At 37.6% G+C, this 20737-nt stretch overlaps 3 protein-coding genes across 3 annotated transcripts; 2 read left to right on the top strand and 1 right to left on the bottom strand.

The window, feature by feature from the left end:
• Window positions 1-2559: 2559 nt before the first annotated feature.
• On the top strand, window positions 2560-6169 carry LOC121789696 (serine/threonine protein phosphatase 2A 57 kDa regulatory subunit B' kappa isoform-like). The gene is made up of 2 exons (XM_042188089.1): window positions 2560-4458; window positions 5470-6169. The coding sequence occupies exons 1-2, from the start codon at window positions 3337-3339 to the stop codon at window positions 5806-5808; spliced, it is 1461 nt and encodes a 486-aa protein (XP_042044023.1). The 5' UTR covers window positions 2560-3336; the 3' UTR covers window positions 5809-6169.
• Window positions 6170-8771: 2602 nt separating this feature from the next.
• On the bottom strand, window positions 8772-10271 carry LOC121774393 (photosynthetic NDH subunit of subcomplex B 3, chloroplastic-like). Its single transcript, XM_042171281.1, has 6 exons — window positions 10098-10271; window positions 9836-9937; window positions 9557-9610; window positions 9321-9383; window positions 9070-9132; window positions 8772-8807 (listed from the first exon to the last, which is right to left on the bottom strand). Exons 1-6 carry the CDS (start codon window positions 10269-10271, stop codon window positions 8775-8777), a joined length of 489 nt encoding a protein of 162 aa, XP_042027215.1. The 3' UTR covers window positions 8772-8774.
• A 2025-nt stretch (window positions 10272-12296) lies between these two features.
• On the top strand, window positions 12297-18034 carry LOC121789687 (T-complex protein 1 subunit eta). Its single transcript, XM_042188078.1, has 14 exons — window positions 12297-12452; window positions 13826-14086; window positions 14318-14443; window positions 14549-14752; window positions 15216-15385; window positions 15477-15612; window positions 15823-15939; window positions 16174-16293; window positions 16385-16483; window positions 16570-16659; window positions 16970-17057; window positions 17211-17299; window positions 17392-17466; window positions 17692-18034. The coding sequence occupies exons 1-14, from the start codon at window positions 12438-12440 to the stop codon at window positions 17779-17781; spliced, it is 1680 nt and encodes a 559-aa protein (XP_042044012.1). The 5' UTR covers window positions 12297-12437; the 3' UTR covers window positions 17782-18034.
• The last annotated feature ends 2703 nt before the right edge of the window (window positions 18035-20737 follow it).

Genomic DNA, 20737 nt, shown 5'->3' with positions numbered 1-20737 from the left:
AAATGGAATACACATATTTTTATGGGACGGACGAAAAATGGAAAGTGCAATATTTTTATGGGACATAGGGAGTAATAAATAGTTAAAGTTGAAAAATAATAAAATAAAAGATAGAATAAGGTAGAGAAAGTCTTCTTTACATTATTCTATCACTTACTTTATTATTTTTTCACTTTAACTATTTATTATAATTTTTATAAAACGAGTGCAGAAAAGTAATATGACAGTTAATACGAGACGGAGGTAGTATATACTTATTCAAATATTAAATGCTAGTAAGTACTCTATGACTACTAGTTTCAATACATAATGATTAAATACACATTCATATATACTTATGTAGGATTTAATTATAGTTTGAAGATTGTTTTTTAAAGTACTTTCTCGGTCCATGATTAATTAGCATAACTTTCCTTTTTTTACATCCGTAATTAATTAACACATTTACTACTTTTTACTCTCTTCATCTTACCTTAGCGACTCATAGTATTTCTTTTTGAGTCGTCCCAACTAAAGTGATACATTTCTTTTTTGACAAAAAACAATACTTTTTCTTTTATCTATCTCAATTTATTATCTCTCATACTTTTTTCTATCACATACTTTATTTTTTTATTTATATAACCACTAAACAACATTTTCTAAAATCTCTTACCTAAAAGAAGTGTTAAACCTGAGGTGAGATGAAGAGAATACTACTTTTGGTAGAGTGGACCTCACATTCACTAACTCATATCACTAACATTTTATTCCTATGCTATAAAAGTATGACATATATTTCATTAACATTTTCAACCCATCGTTCACTATTTTTAAAAAAGAACCCGAATCATCGAGTCAACTCATTCCAATTAATTGTAGACAAAGAGAGTAGTTTCTTTCTTTTTTAAACACAAGATTTTATATAATTTTATTTTGTAAATTAATAAAAAAGATAAAATAAAAAGAAAAGATAGCAATGATATCATTTGCATTAGGGCACCCGCAAAGCGTCTCGCAGGTGTCCCTTATCTCGTCTCGATGAGACGAGACGCGCGCGGGACGCGTTGCAGCGTCCCGTCTCGTCTCCAGCCAGTCGAGACGCTCGTCGCTGCGAGACGGCGCGGGAGCTGTCTCGCCACGGGCGCGCGCGACGTGTCGCGCTCCGGAACCATGCGTGACGCCCATTTGCCGATCCGCGAGTGGGCGTCGTCACGCTGAAGCAATAAATCATTTTTTAAAAAAAATCGAAATTAATAAAAAAAATTTAAAAATTAAAAACGGTCATTTTCCTTTTTTTACCGCCCACGCAAGTAGTCCGCCTCGTAATGGAGTTCATATGTCTATACAAGAACGATTGTCTATTCAGGCAAGGACACGTGATTCTACCACCCACTCCCAACTCCAAGATGATCTAATGGAGCACATTTTGGCAAAATTTGGCGGAAAAAAAATTAAATTATGTATTTTTAATTTTTTAGGATTTTTAATTATGTTTTTTTTAATTTTTTACGAATTTTAAGTTGTAATTTGTAATTTTATTTTATTTAATGCAATGTGTTTTTATTAATTGAATTTGTTGGAAATAAAAATAAAAAATGAAATTGAATGAATAGTAATTTAAGAGATGGTTAAGAAACGGATAAGAGATGGAGGATTGCAAGTTCTGTCTCTTAGTTAAGAGATGAAGTGAAAAGTATAGTGGGGTCAATGAATTGTTAAGGGATGAAATGGTTAAGACCATCCACTACGCTGTCCCTATACCGCCCCTTAAACCGTCCCTTAACTACTATTTGACCACTATTTGAGGGCCCCACTGTCCTTTTTTCCTCCATCCCTTAACTAAGGGACGGAACCTGCGACTGATTCCGTCCCTTAATTACTATTCATTCAATTTCATTTTTTATTTTTTTTACAACTCAATTCAATTTAAACAAACACAATTCATTAAAATTAAAACAACATTACAACTTAAACTTAAAAAAAAAAGAAAAAAAGACATAATTAAAATTCTAAAAAAATAAAAATGACATAATTTAATCTTCTCCACCAAAGTTTTCCCAATTGTGCTCAATTAGATCCTCTCGGAGTTGGGTGTGGGCGCTAGAGTCGCCTGTCCTTGCCCGAATAGCCAACCGTTCTTGCGTCATCCGTTTTTTAATATTAAAATTGGATATTTTTTTAAAAAATGAATTATTGCGTCATCCGTGACGACGTCCACTCGCGGGCCAGCGAGTGGGCGTCACGCATGCATCGGAGGCGCGCCACGTCGCCGGCGCGCGTGACGGGCCGATGCGTCCCTTGTCTCGCGGATACGGGCTACGGGATGGGCTGGGGACGGGCTACGAGACGGGACGGGACGAACGTTGCAATGCGTCCCGCGGCGGAACCGTCTCTCTGGGACGGAACGCGAGCCGCGCGCGGGATGCGTAGTGGATGCTCTAAAAATTATTAAGGGATAAGATGGTTAAGAGACGGATAACCGCTAGCATTGTTAGGAACTTTTAAAAGAAGTAACTCAAAAAAAAACCTATCTAATTCGAAATTAAATCTACACCCTATTTTCATCTCAACACCGAAAGGAGTTGCTTTTGACTAGTTCGGCGGTGGTGATGATTCGTACACAGTGAAAAACAAAAACAGCAATTGATGATCTTACTTCGTTGTTGCTGCTTTTGCATACAAGAATAAGCAAACAAACAAAACAAGCTCAGTTGTAATAATTGAATTCATAATTCATCCTCTTCTCCATTTCCTTCCCCAAATCTCTCCTGCCCTTCAATGGCAAATTATCATAATTAAGCCTGACACACCCACACCTACACACACACGCACGCACACACCACTTCTCTCTCTCTCTACAAGTACACATACACACATGGGTGTGTTAATCGTTTCCGCGTCTGAAGTCTGAAGATCCCTAACTTTTCACTGTATCTTGCATGTGTGTGTATGTGCGCTCATTGCCCCTTCCCTAATTGAAGAACCCTAGGTGTTTTTATGTAATGCTGTGAATGCACCTTCACTCACAAATGCTTGCGCATTATTGCTGGAAACTCAATTTTTCGCATCTGAAATTCATGCTGTGATTTAAAATTTATGACTTCTGAGATCTTCAAGCTGCGCCGTTTAGGCCTAATTTTTTGTTTGGAGATCTCGCCTCGGTACAGTTTGTGATAATTCGAAAGGCATTCTGGATCAGATCCTCATTTTTATCCATAATTATTTATACTAGTTTGAAATTCTGAAAATATTTGAGTTTTGCTTCACTTTTTTATAATCTTCGTGTAATTTGCTTGATTTAATCACCTGAGAAGAAGAAAAGAGGGGGCGGGGGGAGAAATTCGAAAAGCCAGAATGTGGAAGCAATTTCTGAATAAGCTCCCGGGGAAATCCCAGAAATCGGCCCGAGATTCGGCCAGAAACCCTAATTTGGATGCGGGTTCGGGCCGGGCCTGCACTGGCGGCTCTGCTGCGAAACGGGCTTCGGCTGCGGTGTTCCCAGCCAGCGTGATTTCGGGTATCGAGCCATTGCTTGCGTTTAAAGATGTTTCAAACTCAGAGAAGATGAATCTGTTCATTAGTAAGTTGAGTCTTTGCTGTGTTGTGTTTGATTTCACTGATCCGGCTAAAAATGTTCAAGAGAAGGAGCTTAAACGAGCTACATTGCTCGAGCTAGTCGATTTTGTATCCGAAAACCCCCCGAAATTCTCAGAGCCCGCCATCTTAGCTTCTTGCAAGATGTGCTCCATTAATTTGTTTCGTGTTTTCCCACCCAATTGTCGGTCGAGAAGCACAAGCTCCGGTGAAAATGAGAACGACGATGAGCCCACGTTTGATCCTGCGTGGTCACACTTGCAGCTGGTATTCGAGTTCTTGCTCAAGTTTGTGACCTCGTCTTCTTTGGAAGCCAAGGCGGCTAAGAAGTATGTGAACAATGACTTCATATCTAGGATCATTGATTTGTTGGAGTCTGAGGATCCGCGGGAGAGGGATTGTTTGAAGGATATTCTGCACAGAATCTACGGGAAGTTTATGATTCATAGGCCTTTTATTCGAAAGTGCATAAGCAATGTGTTCTATAGATTCGTGTTTGAGGTGGAGAAGCATAATGGCATTGCAGAACTATTGGAGATTTTCGGGAGTGTGATCACGGGATTTGCTCTTCCTTTAAAGGAAGAACATAAGGTATTCTTCTGGAGGGCATTGATTCCCCTGCATAAGCCGAAGTCACTAGGGGTTTACTTTCAGCAGCTCTCGTATTGTGTAAACCAGTATGTTGAGAAAGAGCCGAAGCTGGCTAGCCACTTGATTCAGGGGCTGCTCAAGTATTGGCCTATTACAAATAGCCAGAAGGAGGTTATGTTTCTGGGCGAGGTGGAGGAGATTCTCGAAGTAATCAGCACGAGTGAGTTCCAAAAAGTGATGGTTCCGTTGTTTTGTCGCATCAGACACTGCATAAATAGCTACCATTTTCAGGTAAATACTTCCATTCTTGATCTTGTGAATCTGCTAGCTCAAGCTTTTCATTTACTCGTTATGATGGCACGTGCGATATTTTTATGAATATTAATTATGATCTGTAGTTGTGAGGCGTGCCATAAGTATCCGTATTTATGATTAATGATGAAGTGAGAGATTATGATGGGCAACGAAGAGGCATTTAATTTCGCTATTTCTTATCCAGTATGATACTATTAAGCATTGACTGATCCTTGGCTTGTTTAGATTTCGCCAATGTAAATCTTTTGAACTTGTTCATCTTGCTTAATAAGACATTAGGTGACAGAGAAAATCTATAAATTGATTACATAGGAAAAGAGACATTGCATTGAAAGTGTTGAAAAAATAGCTTCACTACTTTGAGTCTATTTTTGAGCTTTTATAGGAGGAATCTCTTTTCATGAAATCTCTAGGGAGAAACAGGTGGAAATAGTTCGAATTTGGCTGCTAGATTTCTGCACTTACCAAAAGCTCGATTCAAACTCAAGAAAGGGACGTAGATCGTGTGTGTAAACATTCAAGTCTTTGGGGTTAGGTACTTGTAACCCTCAAGAATAGTGTTGGATTCGATGCTTGAGTTCTACTCTTGAGTTTTATGCGTATTGAAATTAGTGTTACTTGATTTCAAAACCTTAATTTCTCCATCATACCATAGACAGATTCGAAAGGTGCACAGACTCGAAAGAATTCTACATCACTTTATCTACTCTGTGGACATTAGTTTGTTTCGACCCAATTTCCTAACAAAATCATTCTCTACAAATATGATCGTATAAGGAAACTTAAAGATGGTAGCTTTCACACCACTTTAAGTTTTCTGGCTAAACCTAGCTACAAATTTTATGGCTTGAGATGTATTAGGACCTACCCATGTATAGAGCTACGGCTGTCAGATTGGTCTAGCCAGAAAACTTCAACTCTGAAAATTTGTGTTAAATTTTATACCAATGAAATGACTCAACGTTTACTCTCTCCTTTACGCTGCAGGTAGCCGAAAGGACTCTATACCTCTGGAACAACGACCAGATCCTTAGCCTGGTTGCTCACAATCGGCAAGTTATACTGCCGATAGTATTCCCTGCTCTGGAAGCCAATGCTCAAAACCACTGGAACCAGGCGGTTCTAAACCTAACCATGAATACAAGAAAGATGCTGACAGAAATGGACGACGCCCTAGTATCAGCTTGCATCTCCAATAACCAAGAGCAGCAAGAGAAAGTGAGCTCCTTGGCCGAGAAACGGAAGCAGGTCCGGGAGCACCTGGAGAACACGGCCAGTCTCCAGCCGAGGATGGCCAGGAACACAGCCGTTCTGGTAACTTATTGAACCAACCAGCTCTGCATCCTGGTAATATAGTCTTTGGATCCATCTCAGGTGCCTGTTGCAAAGTCTGTCGTTCTTGTGTCTGCGGGGGCTGGGTGATCGAGATGGCATCATCGTGGCGTTACAAAATCTCATCTTTCTGCTTTTAGAGATGGCATGGGAAGTGATCTTCAGTGGATAGTGTAAAGTAACATATTTTGTCAGCTCTTGTGCGTCTTCTTCTTGGTTTAGACTGGATATTGTTGCCATTGTATCTTTGAAAGTAGCTTTGATAATCTACAATCTTACTCTGCCATTTGTGTCTGTTTGTATGAAAATATATAGGGAAATGTTTGAAATTATCTGCGAATGCTCTTTCGTCTCATTTCATTTTTCTTTTCTTCCATTTTTTATTTTATAAATGTCCTCAACTTCATTTTTGGTTAGAAATATGCAATTAAGCGTTGAGACTGTCGAGGGAATGCCCACCTGTTTTCTTTACCTTTAAATTCCAACTAGGAGTGTTTTTATTGTTACTCTTAGATTGTATAAAGCTCAAAAAATAGTGTACAAGTAGTATTTAATAGCACGAGCTTGACTTAGGAAGTTTATAATGCCCCATGTGTTCCCCCTTTCTTAGTCCACGCCTGCCAGTAAAAGCAAAATTATTTATTTTCGATCATAATTGCATGAAGACCATTATCAGATTTATTATTCTTTTTGTGTGCTTTTGGTTTTCGAAATAAGCAACCTTGACCAAGAAAGTAGTAATTCATCAAATCAATATACTCCTTAGTACTCGAACCAAGTCCATTCCTATTTGCAAACTTTCGCGACAAAATCTCTATATTTAATTACGGGAAAAATGGTATGCAACGTAGCTCATGTGGAGCTCATATAAGAGCATTAGCAATGGGACGCCCTAAGACGCGCCCTATGCACCACCACGTCATCATTTTTATCCTCCTACCTGCAGTGGGACGCCTTAAGGGACGCCCTAAGGCGCGCTTCCTATATGTTTTACTATTATTTAGTTAATTAATTTAAATATTTTCAAATATATAATGCAAACTAATTAAAAAACACAACGAGTAGCTAAAAACCGGCGAAGACTGCATCGATTAACAAAAGTTACACGATTCAAGTTGGCTAATCTACGCAATTCCCAACTCCCAGCGTAGCTCATCGATCAACCCCTGGAGGTATTCGGCTTTGGCGGAGTCCGTACACTTCTCGAGGGCCTTGTGCGTCTGCAACAACGTCCGCGCCATCGAGGCTCTTGCCAACCCCACATACGCGGCGGCCGTCGGGCTCGGGGTCGGGACCGGGAGCGGCGATGGGGTGGCGGCGGTCGAGGATGATGTCGCCGTCGCCTTCCCCTTGTTCTTCGCAGCCTTGACGCCTATGGGACGCCGGGAGGACATCGGTGTACCGAAACTCTCCTCTTCCGTGTACGTCCGGTTGAGGTCCACCGGACGAGTTCCGCTTTCGCTGCTCGTGTAACCACCAGCGGCGGTGGTCTTCGTCCTCTTTGTCGCACCGGCGTGTAGAATCCCGCCTTGGAACTTCTGCTTGTCCCTCAAGAGCGCCCAGATGCCCAAATGCTTGAAGTCGCCGTACAGGGACTGGTACGACAACAGCGCTCTATCGCGCACGTCGCTCCCCTGCTCCCTCGCGCACTTCTCGTATTCCGACGCGAACAGGTTGACTTGCTTATTCACCTGATCCCAGTGCTTGCGGAGTTGCTCCCGTTGGCGCTTGTACGCGCTTGGCGGCTTCGCCTCATTGTAGGGCTCGGCGATGCGCTCCCAGTACGCGAGCTGCTTCTGGTTGTTGGCGAATATCTGGTCCTCCGATATATCCACCCAACACCTCGCCAAGACGAGGGTTTCATCCGGCTGGTAGTTCGTACGGCCGGGGGCGTACTCTTCATTCATTGCGGGAGGTGGCAACTTGTTCGCGCGGTGCCGGATCCGCTTCTTTTTGGCGGGGGGGCAGCGGCGGATGGGGTGGCGGAGGCGGCGCGGCGGGAGAGGGCGGCGGGTCGGTTTGGAGATGACTCCATGTCAGACAAACCATACGAATCCGTACTGAATTCGGGATCTTACTGCGTGTTGGCGTCGAACGGCTGATTTTCGTCGGGTTCTGTACCCGGCCAACGCGCATCACCACTAAACATCGGACTATTGGGACTTGAATCCATTTCGTAGTAAATGTGATTTTCGAGAGTGAAATCGTGAAATGAAATGAAATGGTATAAATGAAGCCGGGGTAGGGGATATTTATACAAATTTTTCGAATTTAGCATTTTAAAAAAATAATAAAAAACGCGTGCCATTGTCCGCGGAGCCCACAATGGTGCCCGATGGCGCGGACGATATCGCGGACGATAAGCCATCGTCCGCGCTTCTTCCGCGCCCGAAGCTTAGGGCGTGCGCGTGGGCGTAGGGCGTGCCATCGGGCGGGCACCCACAATGGAGCCATTGGGCGCGCCCGAGGACGATGGCACGGATCGGGCGTGCCATCGGGCGCCCCATTGTGGGTGCTCTAAGGTATGTATCATATCATTTTATGCAATTACATGTGCTGCCCTAATTTATTTAGCCTAAAAAAATGAATGTCACAAAAGATGTATGTATTCTTCTAACTAGGTTTCTTTAGTTGGTAACAAGATTTTAAGCCTCAATAGTCATAAATCTCGATCCAGCACTTTATTCAGTAAATGAATGAATAAGAGATAAGTTCCGATCAAATCGTGTTCGTTTTATATAAATTTGAATGTCATAGAAGATCAAATTGTAAAGTAAGAATGATGAACTAGTGTATACACAGCACAATGGTAACTATATGCTTACTAGATATCCCCAATGAAAACAATCAACACTAAACTAATATAGTTCCCTATGCAAACCTGAGATGTGCCAGACAGATCTACCATATTCCAAGGAAGATAAAAGCAGCATAGAAGCTTGGATCCAGAATCTTTATGATCATTTCTGTTGGGGCAGCCTTTGGACAACCACCTGCAAGAAGCAAATAGCTAGCTCAGTTTCTGCCGAAACAATGAAAAATTCATAAAAGTAGTTTCAACAATATTCTTGAGTTGACAATATCAACAAGATGCAGTTTCTTGATGATGTATTGATGTGTACTGAAGTTTTGCTCCAGCTCGATTCACACCTTATAATTCTTTTTACTAAATAAGTTTCTTATCTCTTTTCCACGCAACAAATTTCAAACAACAGTAGCGCACGATAAACTTGGAGTAAGATACCACAGCATTACCTTTCCAGAGTTCTCTTTATTTCCTACAATAGTTTGACATGCAAGCCTCCAAGAGTCCGGCTTCTGTGAGAAATACAAATACAGGCTCAAATATGCAAATGGGAAGAAAAAAAAGAACTAAAATTCTGAAAATAAGGAAATATTTTGCTATATTAAATTAACATAATTCACAAGATTATTGAGAACCTTAATACAAATGAAGTTAGAAAGCGGAGGGGGAGTAAAAACAAGGACATCATGTTAACTCTTGCCTTTTTGAGATATCGAAGCTCTGTATTCGTTCGCTCATTCAGGAGATCCTTTCCATCGATAATCTACAGGTCAGGTAAACAAACCATTTGCTCGTAAGTATATTTCAATAAAATTTAAGCTCCAGCTAATTGGAAATATAAAACTCAATAATCACTAACATCCTAACCAACTAAGGAACTGAGTAACACCAAGCATAATAAGCAATAAGAGTGGAACACGAAGCTCCCCTTCTTACCTCGAATATACAAGTTCCACAGCTTCCACCACCTCCACAATTCATTAATTTCCCCTGGTGTAAAAGATAGACTAACTGCAGTTAGAAAAGGTAAAATAAGCAGATCATGAGGCCTTCTATATCTATAAACAATGATACTCTTACTTATCAATAATTTACACAAACCAATCAGTTACTGATATCTTGTTTTCCTAAAATACACTAATCCAAAGGATTAACCGATCAAATTAAGCTACCATGAGCATAAACGAGAAGAAAAAATAGAGACATTTAGCTTACATAAATGGCATAAAGCTCAATTTTGTTATCCAACATTATGTTCCTCAGCAGCTTCTCTCCACTTACGGCTTTGGCTCTGTTTACTGCATCTCCTGATTTAGGCTACAAATCAACCAAGTATAATTACTAAATTATTCGTAAACAAATCGACAATCGCCATTAAAACCCCCAATTCGGTTTCATAATTCCTAATTTCATCAATCTAACGCTTGCAAAGTAGTACATGACTAAGAATTAGCATGAATCGGAGAGTTATACGCACACCAAGGAATTCTAGCTCGATCTCAGGTTGTTCCGAAGGTGCGGTGGAGGTTTCCGACGACGCAGCGGCGGAAACGGAAAAGCTGCTGGCTGTAGAAGGATATGCGGTGGTTGGAGGTGACGCTGGAGAGTTCCGGTGGCGGAGTGACACGTGGCATAAACTCATGGCAGCCATACTGCATGTGAGTAGGGGTGGCACGGTACGGTATACCGCACCGAAAATGTCATACCGCATACCGTACCGCAAATTGCGGTATGAGAAAATGTCATACCTATACCTTACCGAATTTTTCCGAAAATTCTGTATGTCAATATTTGAAAACCTTTACCTTATCGACATTGCGGTATACCGTACCGTGTTGCGGTATACCGCAAATCATACTTGTTTGATTTATAAATAATAAATATATTAAATATTATAATTTTATAAATAATAAATATATTAAATATATATAATTATTAACGGTATATACCGCAAAATTACGGTATATACCGTAATTTTGCGGTATTTACCGTAATTGCGGTATAATGCGGTATGATGCGGTATATGCAAAATTCATACCTTTGCCGTACCTTAATCTAACGGTAAGGTATCATACCGTACCGAAAGATGCGGTATACCGGAAATGCGGTATTTTCGGTATTTTTTCGGTACGGTAAGTGCGTTATTTCGGTATATTTTGCCAGCCCTACATGTGAGAATTGCATTCAAACAGACGAACATTATCCTTCGCATCCCAATTTATATTTTTAGTATTTGTGGCTCGATTTTCAGAGATTTTCACTTTAATTTATCTCACATAATTTGTTATATTTCACTTTTAATATTTTTATAGTAGATTACACCCTCTACTAATTTATTCTCACTCATAATTTATTACTCCATTCGTCCCTAAAAAATATACACTTTGGGATCGTCACGAGTTTTAATGTAAAATTGATAAAGTAAGAGAGAAAAAATAAATAAAGTATTGTTAGTGGATATTGAGTCTCACCTTATTAGAGAGAGAAGACTTTCAAAAATTAGAAATTGTATATTGTCGTGGGATGGACTAAAAAGGAAATAGTGCATATTCTTAAGGGACGTATGAAGCATCTTTATTAAAGCAAAGACTTACATTTCAATAACTTTTTTTTAAAACTTATTTTCTATTACATTTTATAAAATCTGTGCCAAGCATTTAAATTTTATGAAATGAAAGAAGTAGTAACTTTTAGTTAATGGACAGAAAACTTAGGTATTGGTAATATAGAGTTTGAATCACCGAGAGGTACTCCATCCATTCACCGTTTAAAGTTTCACATATATTTTGTCACGAATTTTAAAAAATGTGAATGAAAGTGCTATAAAAAGTTATTGGAGTGTAGGTACGACTTTGTCAGTAGTCCCTCCGTCTCCTAATACGCGTCTCATATTATTAATTTTTTTTAGAAAATCAATTTTAATTACTCTATTTTTTATAGTTTGATAGCAATACTTTTTGACTTTTTTTAAATATGTTCTCACGTTCTATACATACTCACTTCTATCCCACTTTATTCGCACTTCAAAATCACAATCTCCTTCTTCAATTTCATCACATTTTTCTTCCAAGTCCTCTCATTATTCTCATTTTCATAGACTTTTTTTCCCAAATTAACAAACAATTCCTACATTTGCTTATGCCAAAACACTTTAATCCAAATAATCTATCAATTTGTCCAAATAATCAAACCCCCATTTGCAATGCCTTCCCTACCCACATACTCCTACTTGTAGTAATATTTTAGTACTAATAAAAAGTTTATTGTGCAATCAAAATGAGTGTTCAATGTGATGTGCACTTATTGGGTGTGGAAGTGAACATTATTTAATTTTTTCAAATTATAAAAAATGAATATTATTTATAAAATTTGTTTTTTATAAATAAAATATAATTTATCGGATTTAATTACAAAAACCATGCTTAGCCTAATGATAAATGTGCTTGCTTTTAATGAATTTTATATTTTAATTTGATTAAAAATAGTTTGATTAATTCGTAATAGATAAATTGAATTAAGAAAAAAAAACGAATCTCATGAGTTCGTTGGGGAAGAAGAAAGATGAGTGTTATTTTAAAAATAATATAAAATGTAGATAAATATAGGAAAAAAGGAACAATTTTAGCAACAACATTGATTCAGTGACATAAATGAAATGACAGGATAAATATGATTAGCACTAACGAAGTGAAGTTCTTATTTTTCAAAAGGAAAAAAACTACTCCTTCGAAAACCCTCGCCATTAAACCCTAGCGCTCCAACTTCTCGCTCTACAAAAGCAACGATAATCTTCACAGAGTAACTCAAAATATTAACAATGGCATCTATGATGGTGAGCTCGATCTGTTATTCTTTCTCTATGTGATACCGTTTTATGTTTCTGGATGTAAAAGTTCCCTCTTTCTAGATGTATGCTTCTTCGCGCTTCACGATTAGTGCATCAACGCTCCCTTTGTTTGGATTTTTGCTGATGTTCGACTTTGTCGATGTTAGATTCCGTTTTGCGACGGAGAAAATGTTGCTCGGATACTTAATTACTCACCTTAGTCTGCATAATTGTGTCATTTACCTACTCAATGGCCGTTTTTCTATTCAGCTACAAGCGATGAACATGGTGCAATATCTGTCTCCGGAAGGAATTGACCAAAAATCAATTGTGTTTTGCCACTGCTGCTATTTTCGTTTTTGTATTAGTTCATATTACTAGCATCCCAAGTTGTGTTGAGGGAGGGTTCAATTCCCAGATCTTGATAGTGTACCAGCTCATTACCTCTGTTGAGAAAGCCTTGGAGTGAACCTGAAAGTTTAGGTGGATACATGGATGAGATCTAAGTGAGGAGACTGTGTATAGGTTCTGTTAAGGAGTGTGATGGTATTCATCTGGGATGCAAATGTGCAATTTATGAGATCACCTAATACATTGGGTGATACATCTCCTACTACATAACTATAAAAGGACACTTGTGGATGTATCACCAAATGTATTAGTTGTTTGAACTTTGAAGACAATATATAGGGGTTTTTTCTTTTTTTGTTCTAGAATGAAACTTAGATTCCGTGTTTGTACTGAACTTTTTTTTATTCCGTGTTTGAGAGAGACGCATGACCCTCATGCGTCTCCTTTTAATGAAACGCATGACGATTATGCGTCTTTGTGCAAATCACCCGGCCACTTGCAATCTCACAATTCGAAAAAATTGAGAGACGCATGTCCCTCATGCGTCTCTCACAAAGACGCATAATCGTCATGCGTTTCATTAAAAGGAGACGCATGAGGGTCATGCGTCTCTCCCAAACACGGAATAAAAAAAAAGTTTAGTACAAACACGGAATCTAAGTTTCATTCTAGAACAAAAATAGAAAAAATCCCAATATATAGCCATACAAGCATGCTTTGCCAAGTTAGCTTTTTTGCATCAAGATGATCAATGTATAAAGCCTTGAACAGTTACTTAGAAAATGTGTGAGCTATGTGGGAGAGTTTGTGAATTAAGTACATTTCTGCTGAGGCTAGCAAATGACCAGCGTAGGTAAATGATTTGTGCAACTGTGCGTAATTTCCCTGCCTGTTTATATCTCTTTTTTTTTCTTTCTCGAGTGCACCCCCTGAACCAATTGTGCTTGTTTTGTTGGTATTTTAAGTCTTGTATGAATGCAATATTTTCTTTGCACTAAAATCTGCTATATGTGGTGATAAAACAACAGCAACCACAAATTATACTGCTCAAGGAAGGCACTGATACATCTCAAGGCAAACCACAATTAATAAGCAACATAAATGCGTGTGTGGCTGTGTCTGATGTTGTGCGAACTACTCTTGGCCCAAGGGGAATGGACAAACTGATCCATGATGACAAGGGGAATACCACCATCTCTAATGACGGCGCCACCATAATGAAGCTTCTCGACATTGTTCATCCTGCTGCCAAGATCCTTGTTGACATTGCAAAATCCCAAGACTCTGAGGTAATATTTCATTACAAATTTTGCAGCCAGTTACTTTTCTTTTCTCCTTTTTATCTAACTTTTAACTTCCAGTCTACTTTCCTTGACATCGATTCAAGATAAGTTGAATAACATTACTTATGTAACTGAATTTATTTCAAAGTTCCACATGCTGCTGCATTTGTTTAAACTAATTTTGTTCCAGTACTGGCCAGCTAAAGTCTAGTGTTACTCTCTTTATCTGTTTTTCAGGTTGGTGATGGAACCACAACAGTAGTTCTGCTTGCAGGGGAGTTCCTAAAGGAAGCAAAGCCTTTTATTGAAGATGGAGTTCATCCTCAAAACCTTATAAGAAGTTATCGCACAGCCTCTTCATTGGTAAGATTTGAGGCTACTTTTGTTTTGTCTGTTCAAATTAAGTAAAAGGTTATACGTTTCACCTCAAAGCCACTTGAATTTCCTGTGTTTCTTTTACTTGTTTAGGCTATTGAGAAGATCAAAGAGTTAGCTGTTAGCATAGAAGGTAAAAGCTTGGATGAAAAGAAAAATTTACTGGCAAAATGTGCTGCTACAACTCTATCTTCGAAGCTTATTGGCGGCGAAAAGGAGTTTTTTGCAACTATGGTTGTGGATGCTGTCCTTGCTATTGGGCTTGAAGATAGGTTAAACATGATTGGGATGAAAAAGGTGCATGAATTAAAAATTTACTTTGATACCTATTTAATTCTCATGCCTGTTTATTAGAGCCTGCCATTAATTTGGTCTCCTGCTGTTTGTTTATGCAACACAGTTATGTATTGTGTCTTCAAGCTTTAGTCTTTGACTCTGTAAACTGAGTCTATGGAAGTTTCACAAAGTCTTTTAGAATGTTTGGGTTTCAGTACCATGTTTAGCATCATAACATATTATCTTGAAGTTGACTGGGGTTGATGATGTTGTGGACATTTCTTTGTTGAACACTATCTAGTATCTGGACATTAGAATGGTTGTGAATACTATGACTTTTCTTTATGATGCCACTGTTAGCATGTTTACGTGCAATGTTATAGTTGAATGGAGTTGTTGCTGATTTATCATTTTCCTTTATCCTTAATATCCTCTTGGATTGCTGATTGTTGGATTGCAGTTTCATGCTAATTTACTTTTATAGGTTCCTGGAGGTACCATGAGGGATTCTTTTCTTGTGGACGGTGTTGCCTTCAAAAAGACATTCTCATATGCTGGGTTTGAGCAGCAACCGAAAAAGTTTCTAAATCCCAAGATACTTCTGCTTAACATTGAACTAGAGCTCAAATCAGAGAAAGAAAATGCAGAGATCAGGTGTGAAAGTCCTACCTTTTTGGATTTGCCTCATGCCCTGCAAAATGGCTTCCCACTTTCCCTAGATTTCTTATTTTGGGTGTTGTAATAGGTTGTCGGATCCGTTGCAGTACCAATCAATTGTAGATGCTGAATGGAATATTATTTATGACAAATTGGATAAATGTGTGAAGAGTGGAGCCAAAGTCGTCCTCTCCCGGCTTGCTATTGGTGATCTGGCAACTCAGGTACTAGATTCTTAAAAATTTATAGAATTTAAACACGGTCATTGTGAGGAATTCATAACACGTAGTCCATATTAGGGTTAAATTTCACTAAAGTTGAACATATGGATTTTACTTGCCAATTCATTAAATAATAGTGCGTCTGTAAATGTTAGTCATGAAAGGCTTAAGATGGCTTTTGGTTAACATTGTAAATTTATTATCTATGTGCAGTATTTTGCAGACCGCGATATCTTTTGTGCTGGTCGTGTTGCAGAGGAAGATCTGCATCGGGTTGCAGCAGCTGCTGGTGGAACTGTTCAGACAACTGTGAACAACATTATTGATGAGGTATATACTCTTTCCTTTTTTCTCCCTTTTTCCTGCCTTAATAATAATAATAATAATACCAGTATAATAATACTAAAAAAATTGTGATAACCTTGACACCATTCAGACTCAGTTTTTAAAGTTTTATTTTATATTGACACATTAATACGTATGTTATTACCTTGTGTTCTAGAAATAAACTGTTAGTTTCTCCCTGCTGAATCCTATGGTTTTCTCCACTCTTTTATTTGAAAGGTCCTTGGTACATGTGACGTATTTGAAGAGAAGCAAGTTGGAAATGAGCGTTTTAATATATTTAGTGGATGCCCCTCTGGTCGGACTGCCACAATTGTTCTTCGTGGTGGTGCAGATCAGGTTCCGTCTTTATCATCTTGGTGCTCCACTAACTGTTGTTTATCTAGAATTCTAGACTTTCCTCTAACCACATTCTTTTTGATGACTTTAGTTTATTGAGGAGGCAGAGCGGAGTTTACATGATGCGATAATGATTGTCAGAAGGGCTCTGAAGAACTCAACTGTAGTTGCTGGTGGCGGTGCTATTGATGTACGATCTATCTTCTGCTTTGGGCAATGCTTTTACGTTTGAAGGAGTTTGTAGTTGCAATTCTTATCTTTTATTTGCATCTGCAGATGGAGATTAGCAGATACTTGAGGCAGCATGCACGCACCATTGCTGGGAAGTCACAGCTCTTTATAAACTCCTACGCAAAAGCCCTTGAGGTAATTTTACTAAGAAGTATTTCAATGATTTGGAGCCATATTTTCATATTCTCGAATAGAAATGCATGAGAGGTTACGATATGTGCAAACATATGCTTCTCTTATGATAGAGATAATTGAAACTAAACAGTTCGATATTTTTAACTATTAATGCTAATTGTAAAAAAAAAGCTTGAATATAAAGAAGATCTGGTATCAGTATCTATATCTCAATTAAAATTATCATGTGTTATTGCAACCTCCTTAATTACCATTTTCCCACTATTTTGTCCTCTGTGCTATCTGATTCAGTGTTTGCGCCATGTTACAGGTAATCCCACGACAACTGTGTGACAATGCTGGTTTTGATGCAACTGATGTGCTGAACAAACTGAGACAAAAACATGCACTTCCTTCTGGTTAGCTCTCTTTATTGAGTACTATTAAATGTGGTAGGCCTATTAGCTGTGTTCTTTGTAGGTGGAGATGATTAGTTCTAATGCGAAGATGTCTAGCATCTTTCTCCAATGTAAAACACAACCTTTTACTAATGAAATATGGATTATAAACAGGAGAGGGTGCACCTTATGGCGTAGACATTAACACTGGTGGAATTGCTGATTCATTCGCCAACTTTGTTTGGGAGCCAGCAGTTGTCAAGGTATATCTTATTTCATTAGTTAATTGAACCTGTTGGTTATTTTGTCATTACGCTCGTAACACTTACAACGTCTCCAAACTTTTGTTCAACAGATAAATGCCATTAACGCTGCTACTGAAGCTGCTTGCCTTGTCTTAAGTGTTGATGAAACTGTCAAAAACCCCAAGGTAATTTGAAAATTTGGATTAATTTCTATTCAGAATTCACCTAAATTTTACAGCCTAGAAGAGGTCTGATCAATTAGTAGCAGAACTAAGTTGAGATTCGTATACTCAATTTTCATCTATAGTAGGCTGCCTTGATTGATGCTTCTAGTTATCTTTTAGCTGATTTTGTACATATTTTTTTCGCTCCGATATGATCATTCCATAATGCCACTCTTTATGTTGCAGTCTGAGAGTGCTCAAGGAGATGCTGCTGCTATGGGAGGTAGAGGTCGAGGAAGAGGTGGCTATGGAGGTCGTGGAATGAGGAGGCGATAAGGTGTTTGGATGCTTGGATGGATGTTTTGTGGTGCTCTCAATGTATTCTGTCGAATTTGTGCGGCTGCTGTTTCGATCTCCATTTCTTTCCATTTTTAGTGTGCTTTTAGCAGTTTCGGATTGATCTCTATCTCTGAAGTTTTAGTTTGGAGGTTTGTGTTAACAAATGAACTTCTTGTAATACTATTATTTGCGCTTCTGTAGTGGACTAGACAATAGATCCATTGGAATATAAATTATTGCTATTTATTCACATTTTTGTGCATTTTCTTCTATCTCAAATTTAATCATGGGTCATTTGTAACATACCCAATTCATGTAAGGTTGACTCCCAATGAACTCCGATAACTCTTATAATTTTGGGTTATTTGTAACCAGAACTACTAGATTTTCTGATTTTTTGACGATGAACATTTTCAATCAAAATAAAATTATTTTGTGAATTGTTCAAGTGTCTTCCTTTTCTAAATTGTCCTTATTTATTGTCTCATTCCATTACTGTTTTTGTTTAGTGAATTTGATATTTTATTAGCTCATTTCACTCATAATTATATAAAATTAATACTCAGGGGTGTTCGGTTTGTAAGATTGTATTCCAGGATTAAATATGTAGTGTGTTTGGTCTATGAGATTCAATACCATAACTCAATCCTAGATGGATAATCATGAGATAATTAGTCATAGCTAAAATAATTTCGCAACTCTATCCTGAAATGAGCAAAATCACGTTTCAAGGGACATGGACACAGAAAAAAATCACGTTTCAAGGGACATGGACACAGAAAAAAATCGCGTTTGAAGTGTTTCGATTTACTATTTTGTCATTAAAACCATGACAGGTGTATAAGTAATTTTGTTCATTTCATTATTATTTCATATTTCCGTCATTTATAGTTTTATTTTGTCTCGACATAGACTTTAAGAAATTTGTTTGACTTAGGAAAAATGAGGAAAGAAGATAGTTGAATGTAGATCCCGCTTTTATAAGTACTATAATAATTTTATAATATAATGTAAGTGTAGTGATTTAATTGTACATGAAGTACAAAAAAATAAATAAGACTTACAAGCATTAATACATATTATCGGTATATAACACAAATTTTAATGTATAATTTATAAAATATAAGACAAATTTTAATGTAAAATTTATAAAATAAAAAGGATAATGAAAAAATTTAGTTAAAGTATTATTAGTAAATAATGAGATACATATTACTAAAACCTAAATTTATTATAAACATAGAAATTAGTTCTGGTTGTCGGACCAAAATTAAAAAGTACAGTACTTATCTTTTATTGATAGAAGTAATAATAAGGATGATTAAATTTGAATTAGAGTAATTAAGTCTTAACTAAGGTGAATTATTGTCGGTAAATCGTTAAATGGGAGTCGCACTTAAGTAACTTATATTTGTCCTAACTGCTGGTTAGATCATGGAACCTTCAAATGGCCATTTTACAACCTAATTAAAACCTACTTACCAGTTTAGTGCATTTTCTAAGATTCTATCATCTAGATATAGAGATTGTAGGTAAGGGGTAGTGATCTATGCAAAACTAATTTAATAAAAATATGCGGAACAAAATCATATGAGGACATTTTTAGGACATTGTTAGTTTATTTTTAGGCTATTTTAATAAATATTCTCTCCGTATTTTAAAAATAACAACTCTTTTCATTTTAGTCCGTTCCTTAAAAATAACAACTTTCAAACTTTCTATTTTAGGAAATCTTTACACCCCAATACATCAATTTATTTACCACTGATACCACTAATAAAATGGACCCCATAATCCACTAACATTAATTTTTTTCTCTCTCTCTCTCACTTTACCACTTTTTTTCTCCCCATCCCTCTTACTTTACCAATTTTTTTTTTCTCTCTTACTTTACCAAATTGTACATTAAAACCCGTGCCGTTTCAAATGTTTCTATTTTTAAAAAACAGAGGGAGTAATAACTTAAAATGATATAAAATTGACATCAAATTTGGTTTTAAAAAAATGACCTAAAACTGATTTATAATGACCTTCTGTATTTTTGATTGATTATTGACCATCAGATTGTGTAAATATGATAGCCACAATTTGGACTATATGTCTGTATTAAAATTAGGATGTATTCTTATTTTTATCATTTAGTTTGTAGATAATGTTCAAATTAAATAAGTAATAGAATACACGACAGTGCACATCATCAAAATCCCACCAAAAAGTTACTAATACATTTCCAATAAACACGTATGGACAGACTTAAATACGCACACACACCATGCATGATGCGTAAATAAATAATTGTCAATATTACAAAATAGAAGTAAACCCCATGCATGTACGTAAATTAACTATACCGAGTCAAATTAAATGTTAAAAATACCTAAATGTAAAATCATGGATTAAATATGCCCGGTCAATGGATTTTGACCAAACAATAAATGTGACGAGACATTTAATTTTGTGAAATTAAATGATATAGCGTCGACCTACATTTTACGTAGATAAATATAGTATATTCACATTCTCTAATCCGATTTCCGGTGAGTGAGAAATAGTGGATTAAAGTTGAGCATAATTAACTTTTAATTAAAGCTTGAAGTTTGAGCTTAGGGAATAATTAACTAGTGTTAATTATCCCACATTGGAGAAGTAACATATCTTTTAATGTGTTTAAATTAAGTGACTTTATGTTACTTAATAATTATAGTGATCAAGATGGGTGAAATAGCCCACACGCGCGCGCCGCTGCCGCCCGCCCGAGCCCGTGCTCGCAGCCGCGGCCTCGGGCCCGATCTCGATCTTGGACTTGGACTTGGACTTTGGGCTTGTCCCTGGCCCAAACTTAATCTTTTTAGACCACCGCTGAGTCAGCAATCCAAGTGGCTTGACACATCGTCAAGCGTGGCACAGTCAAAGCTGCCACGTGAGAAATCCACACGCTCCACACACGAAAGGC

This window comes from Salvia splendens, chromosome 2, assembly GCF_004379255.2.
Source record: "Salvia splendens isolate huo1 chromosome 2, SspV2, whole genome shotgun sequence".
NCBI classification, from domain to species: Eukaryota; Viridiplantae; Streptophyta; class Magnoliopsida; order Lamiales; family Lamiaceae; genus Salvia; species Salvia splendens.
This window is presented reverse-complemented; position numbering and strand designations above follow the sequence as displayed.